Here is a 20597-nt window from a genome sequence, read left to right as displayed (position 1 = left end):
CTGGTGAGATGGCTCAGTGGTTAAAGGCACTTACTTTCGAAAGCCTGATGGCCTGGGTTCATTTCCCCAGTACCCATGTAAAGCCAGATGCACAACGTGGTGCATCATTTGGAGTTCATTTGCAGTGGCAAGAGACCCTGGCATACCCATTCTCATTCATTCTCCTCTCCCTCTTTCTCCCTCTCTGTCTCTGCTTGCAAATAAATAAAAAATATTTAATAAATAAAATAAAATATTGCCTTAGCTCTCACCAAACTAGAAACTAGAAAGCTACCACAAATGGTGGTTGTTTAAAAGCAGCTTATGAAGGGAGTTCTGAGAGGTCTGGCTTTCTCTTTCTCTCTCTGTGAAAATACCAGATTTGCCATGTGTATAGTATTATTCAGATAAGTTTCCAGGTGATAAGATGCCCTTGAATTTGGAGAAAGAAAACAACTTCCCATTGAGATGAGCATGCAGTTTTCATAAACCAAAAACAAGCAAAAAAAAAAAAAGATTTCACTTTTGGGTGCTCAGAATTTCAGGATTACCATGTCCCCGGGCTCTTCCAATCTTTGGAGTGTGTCTCTTCTTCCATGGCCCTCTGTCTCCCTTTTCCATGTCTGCCTCAGCTATGCTCCTTTGCATGTGGCAGCATTTTAAGTCCATTTCAGGATCTGGGTGGGGCATGCTCTATAAATAAACACTGAACAGGGGCATCCATGTGCAGGACGTGTCCCTGACAGATGTCATCTGCCTCCACCCAGGTCATGAACAGATTCCTGCCTCGTTGCCGCAACTCCTCCTTGAGTCTACCAGGGAATTGACTCTCCCTCCAGGGCTGTTGGCCCACCCAGTCCTGGAGCAGCCCCTGGAACCCCAAGCTTTCACATTTGGGGCCACTGGGTGTGTGCCAGGCACTCTTTTGAGCACTGGGATATGGCACTCTGTTTCCTCTTCTCCTGACCCTACAAGGCAGATACTTATGACCCTACATGCAGATGGACAAACTGGGGCTCTAAGGGGCTAAGCAACTTGCAAGTCCACGGGAGAAAGAGGTGTTTGAACTCTGTGCCTGATTTCCAGTAGAATGTTTCCCAAGGGGTGGCCCATCTGAATGAGCAGACTGCTCCCCACAGCCTTCACTAGAAGGATCATAGGACAGTCAGTGCCCCACAGGCACCTGCCAATGAGCCTCATCCAGGCCCACCTGTAGCCCATTTCGGGCTGTACAACTAACGGGTGAACACCTTTGAAACTTTTTTGTTTTGTTTTGTTTGGAGGCAGGGTCTCTCTCTTTAGCCCAGGCTGACCTGGCATTCACTCTGCAGCCCCAAACTCTTCTCAGCCTCCTGCTGGGACTAAAGGGGTGAACCACCATGCCCAGCTACCTTTGAAGCTTTTTCTCCTATTTTTTTTTTTAATTACATACACAATCGCCACCCAGACTTGTGCAAGCAACCCCCGATTAAACTCAGTGGGGGATAGACAGACACACACACAAAGGCAAGAGGAAGACTAGCTGAAGAGGAAGGGGCTCGATGGGAGGGGGAGGGAGTTAGAGAGGGTAATGGCGACAAATGTGATTAAAATACATTAGATCAATGTATGAAATTGTCAAAGAATAAAAAAAATCGTTTAAAAAGTTGCCTGCATAATCCTAGCCAGGCATGGTGGTGCACACCTTTAACCCCAGCATTGAAGCAGGTGAATCGTTGCGAGTTTGAGGCCTGAACTACAGAGTGAGCCCCTACCTCAAAAATGCTTTTTAATTTAATTTTTTAAATTACATACAGAAACTGGGCATGGTGGCGCACGCCTTTAATCCCAGCGCTCGGGAGGCAGAGGTAGGAGAAGCGCCATGAGTTCAAGGCTACCCTGAGACTACAGAGTGAATTCCAGTTCAGCCTGAGCCAGAGTGAGACCATACCTCGGAAAAAATAAAATACATACATAATCTGTAAATTCGTCGATGGTAAAATTTCAAACACTTGTCTGGGTCCTCAAAGCAGTGTAAAACATCTTTTGTTGAGTAAGATGAAGGATGGGGGCTCAGTGATCAGAACACACCAAACGAGGGTCTGCAATACATTTTGTTTCTGCTCCTCACTTTCCTCCAAAGCTGATCATCAGAGTGAAACAAACAGTAATAATGACCATAAAACATCCCCCACCCATTTGTTATGTTCAGGGGACCTGGATGCCACGTGTCCGCTTCGTTCATAAACAGACCGCTGCACACTGAACTAAGGGTCCCTGGGTCAGAAGTCAGCGGTGCACTCTAGTTTCCCGCCCCTAGTTGGCTGGAGACAGTCTAGCTGCTGTCCTTCTGTGTATGTGGGGTACGCTCATCTCTCAACGGCCAGCTCTGAAGATGGTCAATATAGCTGCCCTGTCCAGTTCAGAAGGAATGGCTCGACAGCCAGGAGAAAAGGGGCCGGTGTCTCCCCGGTGGCCCCACCCTGATCTCCAAGCCTCGTTCTCCAAGGGGAACGCAGGTAAACACCCGAACAGCCGCACCCTACCACAGCCCAGTCCGTGGGGCCCCGTTACTGTCAGGGCACCTGCTGGCAGGTTTTGCTTTCTCCATGCCCACGACCCGGTCGTCTTTAGCTTTTGGGTAGGGACTTGACTTCCTTGCGGAAGGGATACCCGTGCACCTCCCAAACGGTATCCGAGCCCAACCCTCTCCGGGGACGGCTGAAGCATCCTGGCAACCAGGTAGACGGGGTGGGCAGGAGGCTGGGCCTGCAGCGCGCGCGGCTCCCGGGAACCCGCGTCTCCTCGCCGCTCCACTCTGGTCCCCTCCGGCCCCTAGCGCGGGGTCAGGGGGTCCGCTGGAACTCCGCGGGACCGGGTGTCGCCACTGTGGCGCGCGCTCCCCTCCTCCCCGCCCCATCCCAGCTTCGGAAACGAGCCGAGCCGGCCGGGACGACGGCGCGGGTCCCGGCGCTGCCTACCTGCGGTGTCCCGAGCCCGGGACATGGGCGTGCGAGCGGGCCTGGCTCGGGGATGGGCGCGGGCTGGGAGGCGGGCTGGCCGCCCGGCCCGGAGGCGGGTTATATGGGCGCGGGGCGGGCCGCGGGCGGGGAGGAGGCGGCCGCGGGCGTTAGCGCCCTTCGCGGTCGGCCGGCGGGAAGGCGGCGCGGGCACCCAGCAGCGGCGGGAGGAGCCGTGGCTCCGGGGCCCTGGGCTCCCAGCCGCGCTCCGCCTCCCCAGCTGGCCCTGACCGAGGCTGGGTCCAGGTCCCGCGCCACCCCGCCTCCTTCCCGCCGCCGTTTGGCGCGCGTCGCCCAGCTGAGCCCTGGCGGGATTGCCAGAGGAAAGCCGGATGCCGGTAGGGAGCCCGGGGCCCCCAGGGGCTGGCGGGACGCGGCGGCGACCTCCCATTGGACTGAGGGTGCCAGCCAGAGTGCGTAAGGGTCAGGGGGGCGGACACAGGTGCAGACGGGGCACAGGACGCCCGCGATTCTCTGCCAGGCGTTCTCCCGGATCCATGTCGCCCCTCGCTGCCCTACGGCACTGCCTCGCGATCCAAGGGACGGAAGCACTGGGGGCTGGCTGCCAGGTAGCTGCGCCCACCAGGGGTCCGCCCTAGCCCGGGGCAGGCCTGGCACTGTGACCAGGACTGAAAACTCAGGCATGGGAAGTATCGTTGTCCATTCTGGCAGCATCAGCGGGTGTCCTCTGTCGAAGACAGCCCCAACTCCGTTTGCCTAGCCAAGGCCTCCCAACCCCACCAGCCAAGAGGATCCCGTGGAGACTCTTAGGGTGCGACTATTCTGACAAGTGGGGCCGATGGCGCCTTCAGGACAAGACCACTGCGGGGGCACCAGCTCCCTCCCTGACAGTGCCAGGCACCTGGCCCCAGGTTCCAGATTCTGTTCTGGGTTAACGCGGGGGTTGGTGTCCCGCGTGACACAGGTGTCCACGAAGTGAACACACAGAATAAACTTTGGGCTAAACAGGGCTTCTCTCTGGCTGGAGGCACCCGCTGCATCCCATTCGCCTCCCCTCTGGGCCGGTGAGGGTCCCCAGACCCTCATCCCCTTACACAGGCTCCAGGCTTGAAGTCCAGGAGCCGCACTTGGCGATGGACACTTGCAGTGAGCTGCTCTTGGACGCTGGTGCGCCCCCCTGTCTGGTTTTGCACGGTTGCCGATACCCACCAAATCCCCACTCGCCCTCGAAGTGGCCGCACAAGAGACGGGCTGGTGTAAACGGAGTCCTCCCGAGCGCTCGGAGCCCTGTCCTGGCGTCAGACTGACTTCCACAATTAGCTATTGCTCGCCTGGTGTTTGCGGAGTGGGAACCCAAAGACGAATACCAAAGAGGAGATTGGGACTGTTTGGGAACACACACACACACACACACTAATAATAAGAGTAATGATGACCAGCACTGCCCACACATGGCACTTGCAAGCATCCCCATGGATTCCTTCCACTAAGTTGGATCCACATTCCGTGAGAAGCAGGCAGAAGCTAAAAGCTGCGCGGTTCGAGGAGGATGCAGATCAAGGCTTGACTCTCCCAAATCAAGGACCCCACGCGGGTGGCAGCGTCTGCCATAAACGGTGGGCTACAGGGTTGCTTGTGGGGGGGGGGGGGCTAGGACAATTAACAGCCTTCATGAGCCGGAGAATGGGGAAGCCTATGGGTCACAGGGTCTGGGACCCAGCATGATCGAGAGTAAACTTACATGCCTTGGGGAGCGCCTGAGGGTCTGCAGAGCGGAACAGGTGCCGAAGCGGGGTTGCAGGCCCACGTGAGGAGCGACGCAGTCCTCGTTAAAAGTGCGTCCAACAGCCGGGCGTGGTTGGTGCACGCCTTTAATCCCAGCACTCGGGAGGCAGAGGTAGGTGGATCTCTGTGAGTTCAAGGCCACCCTGAGACTGCATAGTGAGTTCCAGGTCAGCCTGGACTAAAGTGAGACCCTACCTCGAAAAATCAAAAAAAAAAAAAAAAAAGTGCGTCCGAATCGGATTCGTAAGCCGAACCAACACGATGACCTCACACGTCCGCTCAGCCGGGTCAGCGTCAGGAATTCGTCGTCCCTAGAAGTTCCAGAGCCTGAGACGAGGTCACACTGCACGTGGTCCCCAACTTCGTTAAGAAACAGAATCCCAAACAAAGCAATACTTTTGCTTATATGAGATATAGTGCATAAATATATAAGATACAAAAATATCTAAAATATATTGTTGTAGACACTGTTAGTAAATATATGTAGCCCACATACGTATACATAAACATAAATATGAACCCAAGCAAGGTGGTTCGCACCTTTAATCCCAACGAAAGGGAGGCTGAGGTAGGAGGATCACTGTAAATTCTGTGCCCACTGAGCCATTTCCCCAGCCTTTTACTTGCTTCTTAACATTTTCCTTTTTCCTTTAATTTTCCTGTTTTCTTTTGGCCAGACAACAAGCATGTAGACTTTTAAAAAGTACATGTCATTTATTACTACATGTCATTTATTACTTATTTATTAGCGAGAGAGGCAAGTAGAGAGAATGGGTATGCCAGGGCCTCCAATCACTGCAAATGTGCCACCTTGTTCATATGACTTATGTGGGTGCTGGGGAATCAAACCTGGGTCCTTAGGCTTCGCAAGCAAGTGCCTTAACTACTAAGCCATCTCTCCAGCCCAGTCAGTCTAGGCTACATAGTGAGTTCCACATCAGCCTGGGCTAGAGGAGACGCTGCCTCAAAAAGAAAAAAAAATCTAAGACCCTTCCCCCCATAAGTATATATTTACATTTACATATGAACATATGTGTACAAACACAGGCCTATGTCCCATGTAACGCTAGGGAACACATTTCTATAGTGGTTTCTCTGAAGTCTGAAGTCTGAATTCCGCAGCTCGCTGCGCAGCCAGTCCTGCGCTCCTCGAACAGGCTGGCGCTATGGACCGCGGCGCCTTTAAGGCACCGCCGCGGACTCCATGCCCCACAATGCCGCGCGTCTGCCTAAGGTTCTCATAGGTTGTGGCTGCCTTCCGCCACCCTACTTCCGGCCGCGACCCGCGGCGGTTGCGGGCGCTCGGTGCTCTCCGACGCGGGTCGGTCCCGCGGCTGGCAGCGGCCATGAACTTCTCCGAGGTGTTCAAACTCTCGGGCCTGCTCTGCAGGTTCTCCCCTGACGGGAAGTACCTGGTAAGCCGCGGCGCGAGGGCACTCGTGGGGGGGGGGGGGGGCCCGACCCTGGCGGGTGCTCTGGACAGGTGCTCCGGGTGGGTTTGGAACCCGGGCAAGGCACGTTCCCCAGGTCGGTGTGGGACCGGGGCAGGTGCCCGCTTTCCCGCGCAGATGTTCCAGTCTACGATAGTCGGAGCAGGCGGGGTTGTCTTCTCACATTTGAAGGCATGGGCGACGTCAGATCATTGTTATTGTCTCTTAACGCACGTGTAGCATTTTCTTGCCTGTGAGCTGGTAAGTGGGATCCTTCGCTGTCCTGCCTTTCCTCCGTCTTGACCACATGCAGAGGATTTAAATAGGTAATATTCTGCCCGGATTCAAAGAACTGTCCTGGTGGCAGGGTTTTAGGTGTTTGCTCTGCGGGTGACAGGATAGTGCTTAAGTCCTTGTGCTATAACTTGGAAGTTTCTAAGTACACTTGGTATATGATCAGTTTATGGACAGATCGGGGAGATGGATAGTTGACATTGGAAAACAGTAGAGGGAAGGAAAAACATGCCCTATATTAAAAAAAAAAAAAGTGTGGTGCCGGGCGTGGTAGTGCATGCCTTTAATCCCAACACTCGGGAGGCAGAGGTAGGAGGATCGCCATGAGTTCAAGGTCACCCTCAATAGTGATTCCAGGTCAGCCTGAGCTAGGGAGACCCTACCTTGAAAAACAAACAACAAAAAAAGTGTGGTTCTGGCTGGGGAGATGCCTCAGCTATTAAAGGTGCTTGCTTGCAAAGACTGTCGACCCAGGTTCAATTCCCCAGTACCCACATGAAGCCAGATGCACTGTGGCACATGCATTTGGAGTTCCTTTGCAGTGTGATGGAGGCCCTGGTGCACCCATTCTCCACCCCCCTTCTCTGCTTGCAAATAAACAGAAATATTTTAAGAATTGGGAGCGCTGGAGGAGGTGGCTAAGCGGTTAAGGCACTTGCTTGAAAAGCCCAAGGACCCATGTTTGACTCCTCAGTACCCACATAAAGACAGATGCATAAGGTGGTGTATGTCTCCGGAGTTTGTTTACAGTGGCTAGCGGCCCTAGCATGCCCATTCTCTGCTGCCTCTGTCTGTCTCTCAAATGAATAGTAAAATATTTTTTGTTGTTGTTGCTGTTGTTTATTTTTGTTGTTGTTGTTTTTCAAGGTAGGGTCTCACTCTGGTCCAGGCTGACCTGGAATTAACTACGTAGTCTCAAGGTGGCCTTGAACTCACGGCAATCCTACTACCTCTGCCTCCCGAGTGCTGGGATTAAAGGTGTGCACCACCACACCCGGCATGAATAGTAAAATATTTGTTTAAAGTTTTTAATTGTGTAAATTTATGGGATACTGTTTGATAATAATACTTGTGTATAGTGTGTAATGATCAAACCAGAGTAATAGAATTTTAAAACTTACTTCATGTGTTTTGACTTAATTCTTATTTTTAGAATGAGCTGTGTAACCAGTGGTTACCCTGAAGCTGTGCAGATAGGAGGTGTATCAGAGGGAAGGAAATAGTCACTGACAGGTGGTGCTGACATTCTGAAAGCCCCTTCCTGCAAGGTAGACAATGTCAACCACATATTTTCTTACGGCTTTTTAGGCTTCCTGTGTCCAGTACCGGTTAGTGATCCGGGAGGTGAAGACCCTTCAGATCCTTCAGCTGTACACATGCCTGGACCAGATACAGCATATAGAGTGGTCGGCAGACTCCCTGTTCATCCTGTGTGCCATGTATAGACGGGGGCTCGTGCAGGTGTGTGTCATGTATAGATGGGGCTTGTGCGTCTGGGTGACACAAGAAATTCATGTAGTTACATGTCATGCGTAGATGGGGCTGATACAGGTGTGTGCCACACATAGACGGGAGTTCATTCAGTGTGCACCACATGTCAGTGGGGTGCCATGAGGTATGTGGCATGTGTACTTTGAGGTAGAATTAGAGTTAGGAAATTCTGGGAGTGCCACCAGGCAGGAGTTACTTTGTCTTTTTGGGAAAAAGGGCAATGGAGCTCAAAGTCCTTTTTTTCCATGCTCAGCCAGGCATGGTGCAGGCCTTTAATCCCAGCACTCAGGAGGCAGAGGTAGGAGGATCATGGTGAATTCGAGGCCACCCTAAGACTACGTAGTGGATTCCAGGTCATCTGGGCTGGAGAGAGACCCTACCTCTCAGAGGGAAAAAAAAAACAAAACAAAAAAAACTTTGATGCTCTCTAATAGTTTAATCCAGATACTTTAAAAATGTGACACTAGGGCTGGAGAGATGGCTTAGTGGTTAAGCGCTTGCCTGTGAAGCCTAAGAACCCCGGTTCAAGGCTCGGTTCCCCAGGTCCCACGTTAGCCAGATGCACAAGGGGGTGCACGCGTCTAGAGTTCGTTTGCAGAGGCTGGAAGCCCTGGTGCGCCCATTCTCTCTCTCTCCCTCTATCTGTCTTTCTCTCTGTGTCTGTCGCTCTCAAATAAATAAATAAAAATTTTAAAAAATATTAAAAATGTGACACTATAATCTCTGCTGTCTCTGAGCAAGTGTCACTCATAGCAGGAGGTATTTACCAGTGCAGTGCAGTGTAGCACCTTGGACAGGTATTTCAGAAAGCAGAGCTTTGTTATGCACCAAAGCCTAAGCAAGGGTTTAGGAATGCAGTAGGAACAGTTGGTTTCAAAGGTACAACAAAAGGACATTGCCAACAAGTGTGGCTTGCTGTGGTGTGGGACCTAGAGCCATTGCCCCATGCTGGCAGGTTCCAAGTTCCTTCTGCCTAACTCAGTTGGCAGTTTTCTGCCCTTCACAGGGCTCATTGGATCATATATTAGTTTGCAATTGTTATGTTTCTTTTATGAACTAAGGTCTGGTCGCTGGAGCAGCCAGAATGGCACTGCAAAATCGACGAGGGCTCTGCAGGGCTGGTTGCTTCTTGCTGGAGCCCGGATGGACGCCATATTCTGAATACAACAGAATTCCACGTAAGTTAACCAAATGTGATTCCATCATCTGTGCCTGAAACAGTCTGGGAGCATGAAAGCTCGGGCTCCAGAGGAGCCAGTCAACTGCTGGTTGGAGTCTTATAAGCCACCTGTGAGGTATATAATGATTTTATGCAATTAAAAAAGATAAAACACAAGATTTTAAACTTATATTTTGAAGGATTCAGTCTTGAATTCAACAATAGGAAATGAGCTTTAACATGAACTTGTGTATCTTTCCTTTAAGATGTTAGGATGGTCATTCAATACACTGGCCACCACTTCTTCATGCATGCCGGGGGTGTTGTGTGTATACTGTGGGCTCCAGGAATGGTGCAAGAGCATGAGTTTTTCACATAGTCTTGCCCAGCAGTCTTCAAGCTTACTGGTGTGTGTGGAACAAAATCCAACCTCTAGATTGGGCTCATGGTGTGGACTCAGCCTCATCTACTTGTTTAATGGCTCAAAGCAAAAGTTGCCCTCTATAAAGTTTATGATTGGAAAAGGTGTAGATGGCTTTATTGGGCACCTGCATTGCATAATGCTGAACAGAGTAAACTGTACAGACTTCATATAGTTGACACTGGCCAGCAACTAGGGCTGTGCTACTTTGCTGACAGTTTTAGAGTGACTGTTAAGGTTAGGTGTAGCAGAATCCTGTGAGCTCTTGATGTAAGGCACTGAAATATGTCCATAGATTTTCACAGATTTAAATTACTACCACCTGTGGTCACTGGCCAAGAAGTGACCCTCTAGGCCCCCATCCACCAGTACATGAGTTAGGACCACATGTGATCACTCTCAGGACTGTTGGGTTGCATAGATCCCCATGTGCGGGTATGCTAGAGTATGAAGGAGGCCCTGCCTTCTTCCAGGGCAACAAGAAAAGAGGTGCAGTATGCTCGTGGTGTAGCAAGTCACAGGAGGCACTCACAACATCCTTGACAGGACACTCCAGGCCTCCAGAGTCCCATTCATCCAGAGGCCTCCACCAGCCTGGATGGTGTGTGAACTACTCTCACTCTTTGGATAGTTTGGGGATTTATATGTAATGGGGTACTAGGGGTTTAGGGAAGTCCTTGAATCCCAAACCCAATCTAATTTTAATGAAAGAATTGAATATAATTAGACTGAGAAAGAAAATTATTAAATTACTATATTTATTGAGGGAAATACAGAACCAAGGAAAGACACCTACCTGGCTTGAGAGTTCATATGGTGGGCCTGGGATAACCATGGAGAAAAAAGAAAGAAAAGTTTAATCCCAGCACTTGGGAAGCAGAGGTAGAAGGGTTGCTGTGAGTTCGAGGCCACCCTGAGACTACAGAGTGAATTCCAGGTCAGCCTGAGCTAGAGTGAGACCCTAACTCAAAAAAAAAAAAAAATCAAAGAAAGAAGAAAGTTAGGAAGGGAGGGGAGGGGAGGGGAGGAGAAGGAAGGAAGAAGGAAGAAGGGAAGGAAAGAAGGAAGGAGAAGGGAAGAAGGAAGAAATGGTTGAAGGAAAGGAAGAAAAGAAAGTTCAGAGAGCACCTGCTATGTGGGGAGCTGGAGGAGGTAAAGAGCCCATGTGGAGACTAAGGGCTGGGGGAAGGGAGTGCTCTCCCTGAGCCTGGCCCAGTTCTGAGGAGGAACTCGCCCGTAGCTAAAAGTTCTGAAGTGGTCAGACAGCACAGAGACCTTATCCTCCCCCTACAAACGTATTTATAACCTTATGGTGGTGGGCCCTCCCTTCTGGCTCAGGTGAACCAGAGGGACAGTTGATTGGTTAGGGCTAGGAGCTGTCTCAGGAAGAGGCTACCCATGATGCCAAGTCATGGGGTCTAAGCTTGACCAACCACAATGTTATGTTTAGTTTTAAATCCTGGAGTGACCTCCCTCCCAGGTGGGGTCAGGTTGTTTGTGGAAAAACAGGTATAGGAACCAGGCAAGAGATAAGAAGTCAGATCATCCTTTGATCACTAGCAAGTGCAGACTGTCCTGCTCTTTTACTTTCAGGGGTTACCCTAACTGCCTAAAAGAGCTACCTGACTCCTTTTCAATATGTAGATGAACACTGGTTTGCTCTTTATTTAAATGTACCAAGATGGCATGGATGACATTGTAGATTCATACATCAAATGCCAGGGCATTTCCTTATCCCTGTCCCCAACATTGTTTTTAGATTTGTTTATGGTGCCTCTGGGCATTTGAGTTTGGAGAGGCTTGTGGTATATATCACCTGTATCTCCTAGTGACATCCAGAAATCCTCTCATAGAGGGTCCTGCTTGGCTAGCATAGCTGGACATGTTTCATCAGGACTTGAAATGATTGCCCACACAATAGCACTAACTAAAATGACACTACAGTGTGGTTTTGTGTTCGTTTCTCTAATGATTGTGAGATTGAGTGCTTTCATAGATCTCTTTTTGCAGACGTGCTTCACTGATCTGGTCTGCATCCCTGAGTATACATTGGTGTGCGGTGTGAGGCCTGGACCACCTTACCAGCTGCATCAAGCACCATCCAGATTCCTCTGCACCTCCAGGATCTTTCCTGGTTTTCAGCTGTGTTCCAATTTTTGGTCCAATTATGTGCCAGTCCATTGTATTTAAACTACTAAGTTTTTGTAACATATTTTCATGCCTCTTTTATATATGTATGTGTATATATATATACATATATACATATATATAGTCTTTATTTGAGAGTGAGAGAAAGATAAAGAAGCAGACAGAGCAAGTGAGTATGGGTGGGCCAGGGATTCCTGCCACTGCAGACTCCAGACGCCTGTGCCACTTAGTGCATGTGGTACTGTGGAATTGAACCTCAGGCTGTCATACCTTGCAAGCAAGCATGTTTAACCACTGAACCTTTTTTAAGTGTGTGTGTGTGTGTGTGTGTGGTGTGTGCCTGGGTGTACATGTTTGTATATGTGTGGGTACATTGGCATGTTTGGGTGTGTGTGGGCACATGGGAAGACCAGAGGGCAATGTTGAGGGTCTTCCTTAGTTGCTTCCTCTCTATTTTCTGAGAGTGTCTTGTACTGAACCTAGAGCTCACTGATCAGGCTAGACTAGTTTGAGAGCATGCCTTTGGGACCCTCCTGTCTTTGCCTCCCCTCCCCATGATGGGATTATAGGTGAGTTGCTACACTTGGCTCTTAGGTAGGTGCTGAGGGTCTGAACTTAGGCCCGCATGCTTGTGTGACTTGTGCTTGGCCCACTGAACCAGCTGTCCAGCCCCTACATACAGTTTTGAGGCTGGGTTTCTAGCTGCATACAGATGTAGAACAGCTTCTCGACTGTTTTCAGAGTAAAACAAGGTCCACTGTTTTCCTGAGAACTGGATTGTACATTACGAACTTTTGCTTCTGTGGTTAGTTTGTGTTAAGGCTGTGTCATGGTAGTAATATGTTTCACTTTTCTTTTGGTTTAGGTCATTATGGCCTTTCACTTTCATTTTTTCTGTGTCCTGAAATTTTAGAATATGTTGTGAGTAGCCTATAGTTAGCTAAAATAAATAAATAAATAAATAAAACTAGGGCTCCAAAAGTAACTCATCATTCACCTAGCATTTGCAAGGCACTACATCCTCCCCCCCCCAGCACCGTCAGAACAAAACAAAACTAGGCTTATGATAACATGTAAAAAGGTGATCACTTTGAAATGGCTAAAATGCAACTTGCTTAACTTCAGGATGCTCAGCTCTTGTGAGAGGTAGATACAGTGCCAAGGTCACTGAAATAAGAATAGCAAAATTCATGTTTGGATGCTGTCACTGTCAGGAAAATGTCTTTACGTCGGTAGTAAATCTTGTTTGGGGACCAGGGACTGATGTATGCTTCAAGAATGTTTCTGAAGATGGCTGAATACATGCCAGTTTCTTTCTCTCCCTTTCCTCTGCAGCTGCGGATAACTGTGTGGTCGCTGTGCACAAAATCCGTGTCTTACATCAAGTATCCCAAAGCCTGCCAGCAGGGTGAGTCTGCCAGAGCCACGTGTTTGTAGCAGTTCTGGGCTGTGGGCCTTCTGTCACAGAGACCTCCCCATAGACAAAAGTAGCTGTAGCAGCTTTCTTGCTCCCAGCCAGCCTCCATTCTCTCCTAGTTGACCTCCATCTCTTGTAGCGTTCTCTGTGCCCGCTGATGACCTCCTGGTGACTCCTGGGTCCTCTCACCCTGTGCCTCTCTGTAAGACCAGGACCCTTTCACTGGCCATCTGAGTCTCTGTGAGACAGAGCCCTCCATGCTAGCTCCTCGATCAGACAGCATGCTGTGGCTGATGGCAGACAGAAGTGGCATCTGAGGAGCCCCTTCGCTCAGATTCCTTCTGCTGGGGCCTAGAGGACTCACCTCAAGGCTTCTCACTGTCACCTTCAACTCACTAACCCCTGTTGAGCTCATGACCTGTCACATCTGAGCACCACAGAGGAGGGAAGAATGATGAAGATCTTCTCCCCACTGAGTCACACGGCCCTCTGGGAGGACATGGGTGGCGGCTCAGCAGAACGCTCAGATGACACTATGGGTATGCTGCTCTTGAATGCAGAAACTGCAGTGATGCGTGTGAGAGATGCAGAGCGCCACACCCTGGGCGATGTTACTGTTTTCCTCATTTGTCACCAGTGGTTTGGCAATGACATTGAAATGAGATGCAAGTGTAAGTTTAGTTTAATTTTTGTAGTTTAAATGTTACTGTGTCTCCAGAGGGCATACACCTTTCCTGAGTGGAAGTATTGCTTTTACTATCTGGGGACTTTTTTCTGGGCTTTAGGTTAACAAAACTGGAAGAAAGTTGCCTTCGAGCAAAGGTTTTTTCTAAGCTCTCCTCTTCACCTTAGTGCTTACAGATCATTATGTTCAAAAGTAGAAAAAGAAGAAATTAAGTAGCATGCATTTTTTAAAAGTTTTATTTTTTAATTTATTTGAGAGAGGCTGTGAGCATGCCAGGTTCTCTTGCCACTACAAACTCCAGATGCATGTTCCAGTTTTTGCATCTGGCTTTATGTGGTCTTACATCACGTATCTGGGGAGTTAAACCTGGGCCAGCAGGCATTGTGAGCAAGTGCCTTTAACCACTGAGCTGTCTTCCCAGCCCCAAGCTGGCTTTGGATAAACTGACATCCCTGGACTAACTGTGGTTTATTTGTGGACGTTGGTAACTGATGAGGCTCTGAGTTCTTTCACTTAGTTTCATTCAGACTCACTGAAAGTCAGTCCATACAGCTGCCCCATCCTACCTGCTGGGAGTGGGAGACACCACTGCTCTTCAGGTTCCTGTGTGACTCCCCACCCCCACCCTTCTTTTCACCTCTGCTGTCTTTGTCTCACCCTTCCTCGGAAGTTACCACTCTACCCGTTGGCCACTCCCTGGCTTTAGTTCCCCTTTTCCTCTGGCAGGAATAACTTTCACCAGGGACGGCCGGTACTTGGCCTTGGCAGAGAGGCGGGACTGCAGGGACTACGTGAGCATCTTCGTGTGCAGTGACTGGCAGCTTCTTCGGGTAGGCTTTCCTCCGACAGGGAGGAGGTGGTGGGCGTGGACTTCTGATGGTTCCAGAGTCCTTTGGTCCAGATGGAGCAACAGGATTCCCGTTGCCAGAGGAAAGGGCAGGGTGCTCTGTGCTACTTGAAGCAGTACCCACGTACCAGGTGGGCCAGACCTAATGGTATACACTAGGAGTTGCGGTGCAGCTTTGAGTCCTCAAACTTGAGAGTGTTTATCTGCCTATATGTATGCCTCACTAGAAGGAAGGCAGTTGAGTTGAACACTGACCCGTGGCCAAGACTTCAGGTAAGTAGTATGGCACAGAGCACACTGCCCTTTAGGTGTGTAGGCTGCAGACCTGTAGGCACAGTTGAAGTGTCACAGTGTTAAAGATGCATCCAAGGGGGTGAGCACTGTGGAAGCAGGGTCCCAGGCAGGTGAGCCTTGCTAGGCAAAGAAAAGTGAGAACGGCATGGATACACATAGGCCTGGGCATGGAGGCAGGGGGAGGTAGGCTGTGCCTACCATAAGATTAGCTCATGTGTGTATGCAGAGACTTTAGTATGCCTCGAGGGCTAGAATATAGACGTTTTGTCCATCCTGCATGTGAGGTGATGAGTGTGGTAAGCATCAACTATAAAGTAATGCGAGAGCGGAGGAGGTCGCTTCCTTGGGGGAGCACCCACCTAGCATGCACAGAGCCCAGCCTTGGACCCCAGCACAGCTTGAACTGGGCTTGGTGGCACACTCCTGTAATTACAGCATTCTAGAGGTGGAGGCAAGAGGATCAGAAATTCAAGGTTATCCTTGGCTACATAGGGAGTTCAAGGCAAGCTGAGGACACATGAGACCCAGTCTCAGAAACAAACAAACAAATAAGTAAGTAAATGTAATATTTATATTTTCAAATTATCATGTTTTTCTTTCCTTTTTGGAAGCACTTTGATACGGACACACAGGACCTCACAGGAATCGAATGGGCCCCGAATGGCTGTGTGCTGGCAGTGTGGGACACATGCTTGGAGGTACAACACATGACGAGTGACACATTCCCTTAAACATTCACCCTTACATACCCATATTTTTGAGTGCAGCCAGTAGGCAGGCACTGGGGCAGTTGACTGGAACCTGGGTCAGCTGTTGTTAAGTATAAACTATCTCGCCTCTTCTCCACACTGCCACTGCCTCTCTGGTGATGACTTCACTTCCACCCACCTCAAGGACAAGAATGGTTCCTGCACTGCCTCCCTCTGGCTGCAGGAGCCTCTTCCGAAGCATCACTGCCATGAACTTGGGCACCTCTGACATGTCTGTTTCATCTGCAGTACAAGGTTCTGCTCTACTCCTTGGATGGACGGCTTCTGTCCACATATTGTGCCTACGAGTGGTCCCTGGGCATCAAGTCTGTGGCCTGGAGCCCCAGCAGTCAGTTCCTGGCCATTGGGAGCTACGATGGAAAGGTAGGAGATGGTACAGGGCAAGGGCCAATCACATGAGCCACAGGCTCCAGTATCCCTTTGAGTGGCTTGCATATCATCCTCCCACCGTTCCTTCCTCAGGTGCGCCTCCTTAATCATGTGACCTGGAAAATGATCACTGAGTTTGGGCATCCCACAGCCATTAATAATTCCAAGACAGTAAGTCTGCCATGTGTGTTTCCACTCTGAGCAGAGTGGGATTGGGTGCTGCTGGAACTGCTTTTTACCTTCTCTGCTCTTACATGCCTTGTGAATGGGCATCTCTGGTGCCAGGTTCCACTTCAGACTATATTTCCTGTCACATTGCTCACAGGCTGTCTTTGCTGCCCAGCACAGCCAGGTAGACACGCCTGGCTTGACCTGCTGCCTGCAGAAGGGTCTAGGCTCCCTGCCAGAAAACTCCGCATACTTGCCTTTGAGCCAGGCACTGTGCCTGGGGGCTCTGTCAGAGGAGAGCAGACAGCCCCTGCCCCTGTAGAAAGGGGGATGGGATAGAGTGGGAAGGGGCTGGGAGAGTGGAGTGTCTGCATGGGGTCTGGGGTGGGGGTATTCTGGGCCTAGAGTCCAGGGAGTGCCAGGCTTCTGCAGTGGGAAGGGTGTCCTGTTGCTCAGCTACATTAACAAGTGCCCACTGCCTGCTGGTCACTGGTCTGGACCCTGGGAGATTGCAAACAAACTATTGCTTTTCTTGTAGAATTCACCCATTTAAAGAGGTTAGAGCTGAGGAGAATGGGGAACAGAAGGGGCTGCAGGCCCAGGAGGAGCGAGGAGCTGTGCAGAGGCTGGGTTTCAGGTGGATGAGCCTCTTGCAGGGGCAACGATTGAGCATTTTTTAGATTACACATTGGCCACTGCAGGCCTCAGTGGCTTGCCTCTGGTCCATGCCCTCCCTCGTCTCTTTGCTCCGTGTGCTGTGGTAGTGGCTCTATACCTGGGATGCAGCGCATGCCATTAACCAAATGTGTGGCAGCTTCACACTACTGCTACCGACATAACCTAAAGGAAGAGAGGTTTACTTTGGCTCACAGTTCCAGAGGTTTCAGTCTATGGTCCTTTGGGCTTGTGGTGAGGCAGCGCATCATGGTGGGGAGCACATGGTGATGCAGAATTACTCACCTCATAGCAGACAGGAAAGGGTAGGGTCCCCGTATACCCTTCAAGGACATACCCCTAGTGGCCTGCCTTCCTCCCACAAACTAACCTCCTCGATGTTCCACTACCTCCCAGTAGTGCCACAGGTTGGCAGGGTAGCCTTTACCTCATGGACCCTTGAGGACCTTTGAGGTCCGAACAAAAGCCTAAGCCTGTCAGGCCTGGCTCCTCTGGTCTGTCCACTGTTACTGCTGGCTTCCTTTGTGCTGCCTCTGGTCTGGCACCTGCTTTCTCCCACTTACCACTGCTCAGAGTGTGCACACAGCCTGCTCCTGAGTGACGTGCTCACCGTCTAAACACCTGGCTGCGCAGTTACTAGCTCTTTCTGAACGGTATCCTGGGCAGCATGGCTGAGCAAATAGCTGAGCTTGTCCCTCAGTACGAGGGGTCAGACTAGCTCCACTTCTTCCCAGCATGGGTGGTATCTGATTCTGACATTGCACTTCCTGGACCCTGTCCCAGTCCAGTTGGTAGCCACTTCATGTCTTTCAGGTTGTGTATAAGGAAGCCGAGAAGAGCCCACAGCTGGGGCTGGGCCGTCTGTCCTTCCCTCCACCCCGAGCAGTAGCTGGTCCCCTCTCCACCTCAGAGAGCAAATGTAAGCCACCAAGGGCAATGTCCTCCCCATGAAGTTTGCTTGTTTTCCTTTTTCTGTCTATATAAGATTCCTCCTTGTCCAGGTGAATTTCAGGGTGAGTTTTGTTGGGGGAGGTTTTGAGATAGGGTTTCACTCTGCAGCTCACAGGCCTTCAACTCACAATCTTCCTGCCTCAACCTCCTTGGTGCTGGCATCACAAGCATTCTTTACTCTTGTGAAGCCCACTTTCCCTTTCCTGTACCACTTCCCAGCCTGTGTGCCCTCCTCCTGTCTGTCTTGAAGTGGCTGGAGTTGGTGTTCTCCACAGACCATGTGGTGTTTGTTAGTCAAGATAAGCCCTAGGAATCCAGATTTCACAGCTTGCATCCTGAAGGAATATTTTTAAAAATATATTTGTGTGAGAGAGAGAATATGAAAATGAGAATGGGTGCACCAGGGTCTCTAGGCACTGCAAACAAACTCCAAACACCTGTGCCTGTTTCTGCACATGACTTTATGTGGGTAGTGGGCAAATCAAACCCCAAGCCAGCAGAAGAAGCAATGAAGAAGTACCTTTAACCACTGAGCCATCTTGCAGCCCTGAAGGCATTTTTTAAAGTGAAGCATAATATTCTGTGAATGAGCCAGAGGGGAAGTTGGGCAGTGACTGGGGAGGCTCCAAATGCGGTGGTGGCTTGTCATGACCCGGAGCTTGAGCACCAGGGTCCCATCTCTGCGGTGGAATGGGCAGCTGAGAAGGCTTGCTCTGCACATGCTGCAGGTGGAGGATGTGAAGGTCGGCAGCCTGCACTGGCAGTTTTGACTTGGAGGGCAACTTGGCTTTGAAAAGTGCCGCTCCTCCTGGCTTGAATCTGTCTTACTGCCTCTGCTGTAGTCCTTTCTGTGTCTGGAAAGTAGTGATAGAGGCCAGTTGTGCCCTGAGGTGCTAGAGGTAGCAGACTCATGCCAAGCTGTTGGCATGACTGAGACAGGCTGGGGCAGTAGATCTGGAGCATGCTTGCCCACTTTACACTTCAGTGGGAATCCAAACTGCTCTCTCCCCTGTCCCCACTCAAGGACCTGCAGGCAGTGGCACCACTGTCCCCCAGAGGACTTGTAGGCTTCTTACCACAGCTGATGGCTACTTGGCCTGGGGTCAGCAAAACTGCCCATGCTTTTAGTTCCAGCAGGATTTCTGTTCCCTTTGCCCATGTCCCTTCCACACCGACCCCCTTCCACATCTCCCATTAGTCAGTGCCTTCAACATGCCCTCCCCCTTGGTGTTCCAGATGAGATTGCTTCTGGGCCAGTTTCCTTGCAGACCCTGAAGCCGGTGGCCGACAGAGCAAACCCGAGGATGGGCATAGGGATGCTGGCTTTCAGTTCCGACAGCTACTTCCTCGCAACAAGAAATGGTCAGTGGCGTTCTCGCAGACAGCTGCACCCTCTGGCTTCAGTAGTAGAGATAAGTGGGAAATTAAACATGTAGGGTTCCCTAATCTGAAATGGTCCAGCAGCTCGGGACTCCACTGTCAGCCCAGTGCTTGCTCCTGTAAGCATGCATCCTGAAAGAGCAGGGTCTAGGGCAGCACTTCCTGTGGTCTGTTTTTGTCTACGTTATTACAATCCTTTACAAATACGAAAACTAGAACAAGACTGTAGTCTGCTTTCCTGTAGGCGCCAGCCCTGTGCCAGGGTTTTCTTACAAAGGGCCAGTGATGACATGTCATCTTCCTTTGCTCCCTTACAGACAATGTCCCCAATGCTGTCTGGGTCTGGGACATTCACAAGCTGAGGCTGTTTGTGGTGCTGGAGCACCTGTCCCAAGTGCGCTCATTTCAGTGGGACCCACTACAGCCACGGCTGGCCATTTGCACAGGGGTCAGCAAGGTCTATCTGTGGTCTCCGGCAGGATGTGTGTCAGTGCAGGTGCCTGGAGAAGGTGAGAAGGAGTCCCTCTGTCCATCAAGGAACCTAAAAGAACTACCCAGTGTTTATCTGACAAAGAGCTTTCTACCCTAAACTTTATCAGTAGCGCAGGGGCTTGGCTTTGCTTGTCTAGGTTACCAGGCCCCCTAGCTCATGCACAGCTGCCTTCCCTGTGAACCCCCAACTTCTCTAACCTGGCCATCTCTCTCTAGGTGACTTTCCAGTACTTTCTTTGTGCTGGCACTTAAACGGGGACTCCTTGGCCCTCCTCAGTAAGGATCACTTCTGTCTCTGCTTCCTGGAAACCAAGGAGGGGGTCAGCACAGCCTGCGGACAACGGGATGGCCATGCCTAGGACCTGAGTGAGAACTGAGGCACAGCAGCCTGCCCCCAATGAGGAACCAGCAGCACTTGGAACGGGTTCTCAGTGATGTGATCGTCCTTCTGCAGTAAGGCATTTCTGTAAATATGTATGATAAAGCTCTAAGTTTATTTAAAATAAATGTTTGCTGATTTATAGAATGCTGGTGCTTTTCTTCGAAAGCCACAAGGTTTTCTAGGTTCACTTTGGAGGATAACCCCAAAATAGTGGCAACCACCATATTTGTGGCTGGCTCTGTTTTGAATGGCACCTGCATTCATTCCTGTGGCTCGCTATTTTCCCGTATTTAGAGTGATTTAAGACGGGGGGGGGGGGGGGTCCTGTTTGACCAGTATGGCTTCTGCACTAGATCATCTGAGGCAGGGCTCCCCATAGGCCATCCCCAAGGGGATGGTCAGCTGTAGGTCCCAGATCTGATTGGTCAAGGTCGGGTTTCTAGCCTACCAGATCAGTTCTGTGGTGGAATGAAAGTGCTCAGCCCACCTAGCGCACCCTT

General features: G+C 50.5%; 2 protein-coding genes across 4 annotated transcripts in view; one reads left to right on the top strand and one right to left on the bottom strand.

The window, feature by feature from the left end:
* The window catches only part of Tp73 (tumor protein p73), a 92814-nt gene extending 89811 nt beyond the window's left edge, over nucleotides 1-3003 (bottom strand). For both annotated transcript variants that reach the window (XM_004657707.3, XM_045150861.1), the window contains exon 1: nucleotides 2940-3003. The gene's annotated coding sequence lies outside the window, so the exon portion shown is untranslated. The remainder of the gene's footprint in view (nucleotides 1-2939) is intronic.
* A 3007-nt stretch (nucleotides 3004-6010) lies between these two features.
* On the top strand, nucleotides 6011-20241 carry Wrap73 (WD repeat containing, antisense to TP73). 2 transcript variants are annotated; one of them, XM_004657407.2, is made up of 12 exons: nucleotides 6011-6139; nucleotides 7757-7909; nucleotides 9001-9117; nucleotides 13003-13075; nucleotides 14496-14599; nucleotides 15522-15608; nucleotides 15909-16043; nucleotides 16143-16220; nucleotides 17706-17811; nucleotides 19080-19205; nucleotides 19541-19732; nucleotides 19932-20241. In XM_004657407.2, the coding sequence occupies exons 1-12, from the start codon at nucleotides 6071-6073 to the stop codon at nucleotides 20072-20074; spliced, it is 1383 nt and encodes a 460-aa protein (XP_004657464.1). In that variant the 5' UTR covers nucleotides 6011-6070; the 3' UTR covers nucleotides 20075-20241. The 2 variants fall into 2 exon arrangements, with proteins under 2 accessions (XP_004657464.1, XP_045005410.1); XM_045149475.1 differs by lacking the exon at nucleotides 6011-6139 and adding an exon at nucleotides 6278-6415.
* Nucleotides 20242-20597: the final 356 nt, after the last annotated feature.

Source organism: Jaculus jaculus, chromosome 5 (assembly GCF_020740685.1).
Source record: "Jaculus jaculus isolate mJacJac1 chromosome 5, mJacJac1.mat.Y.cur, whole genome shotgun sequence".
Taxonomy (NCBI): Eukaryota; Metazoa; Chordata; class Mammalia; order Rodentia; family Dipodidae; genus Jaculus; species Jaculus jaculus.
Note: the sequence above shows the minus strand (reverse complement) of the source record. Positions and strands in the feature narration are given on the sequence as shown.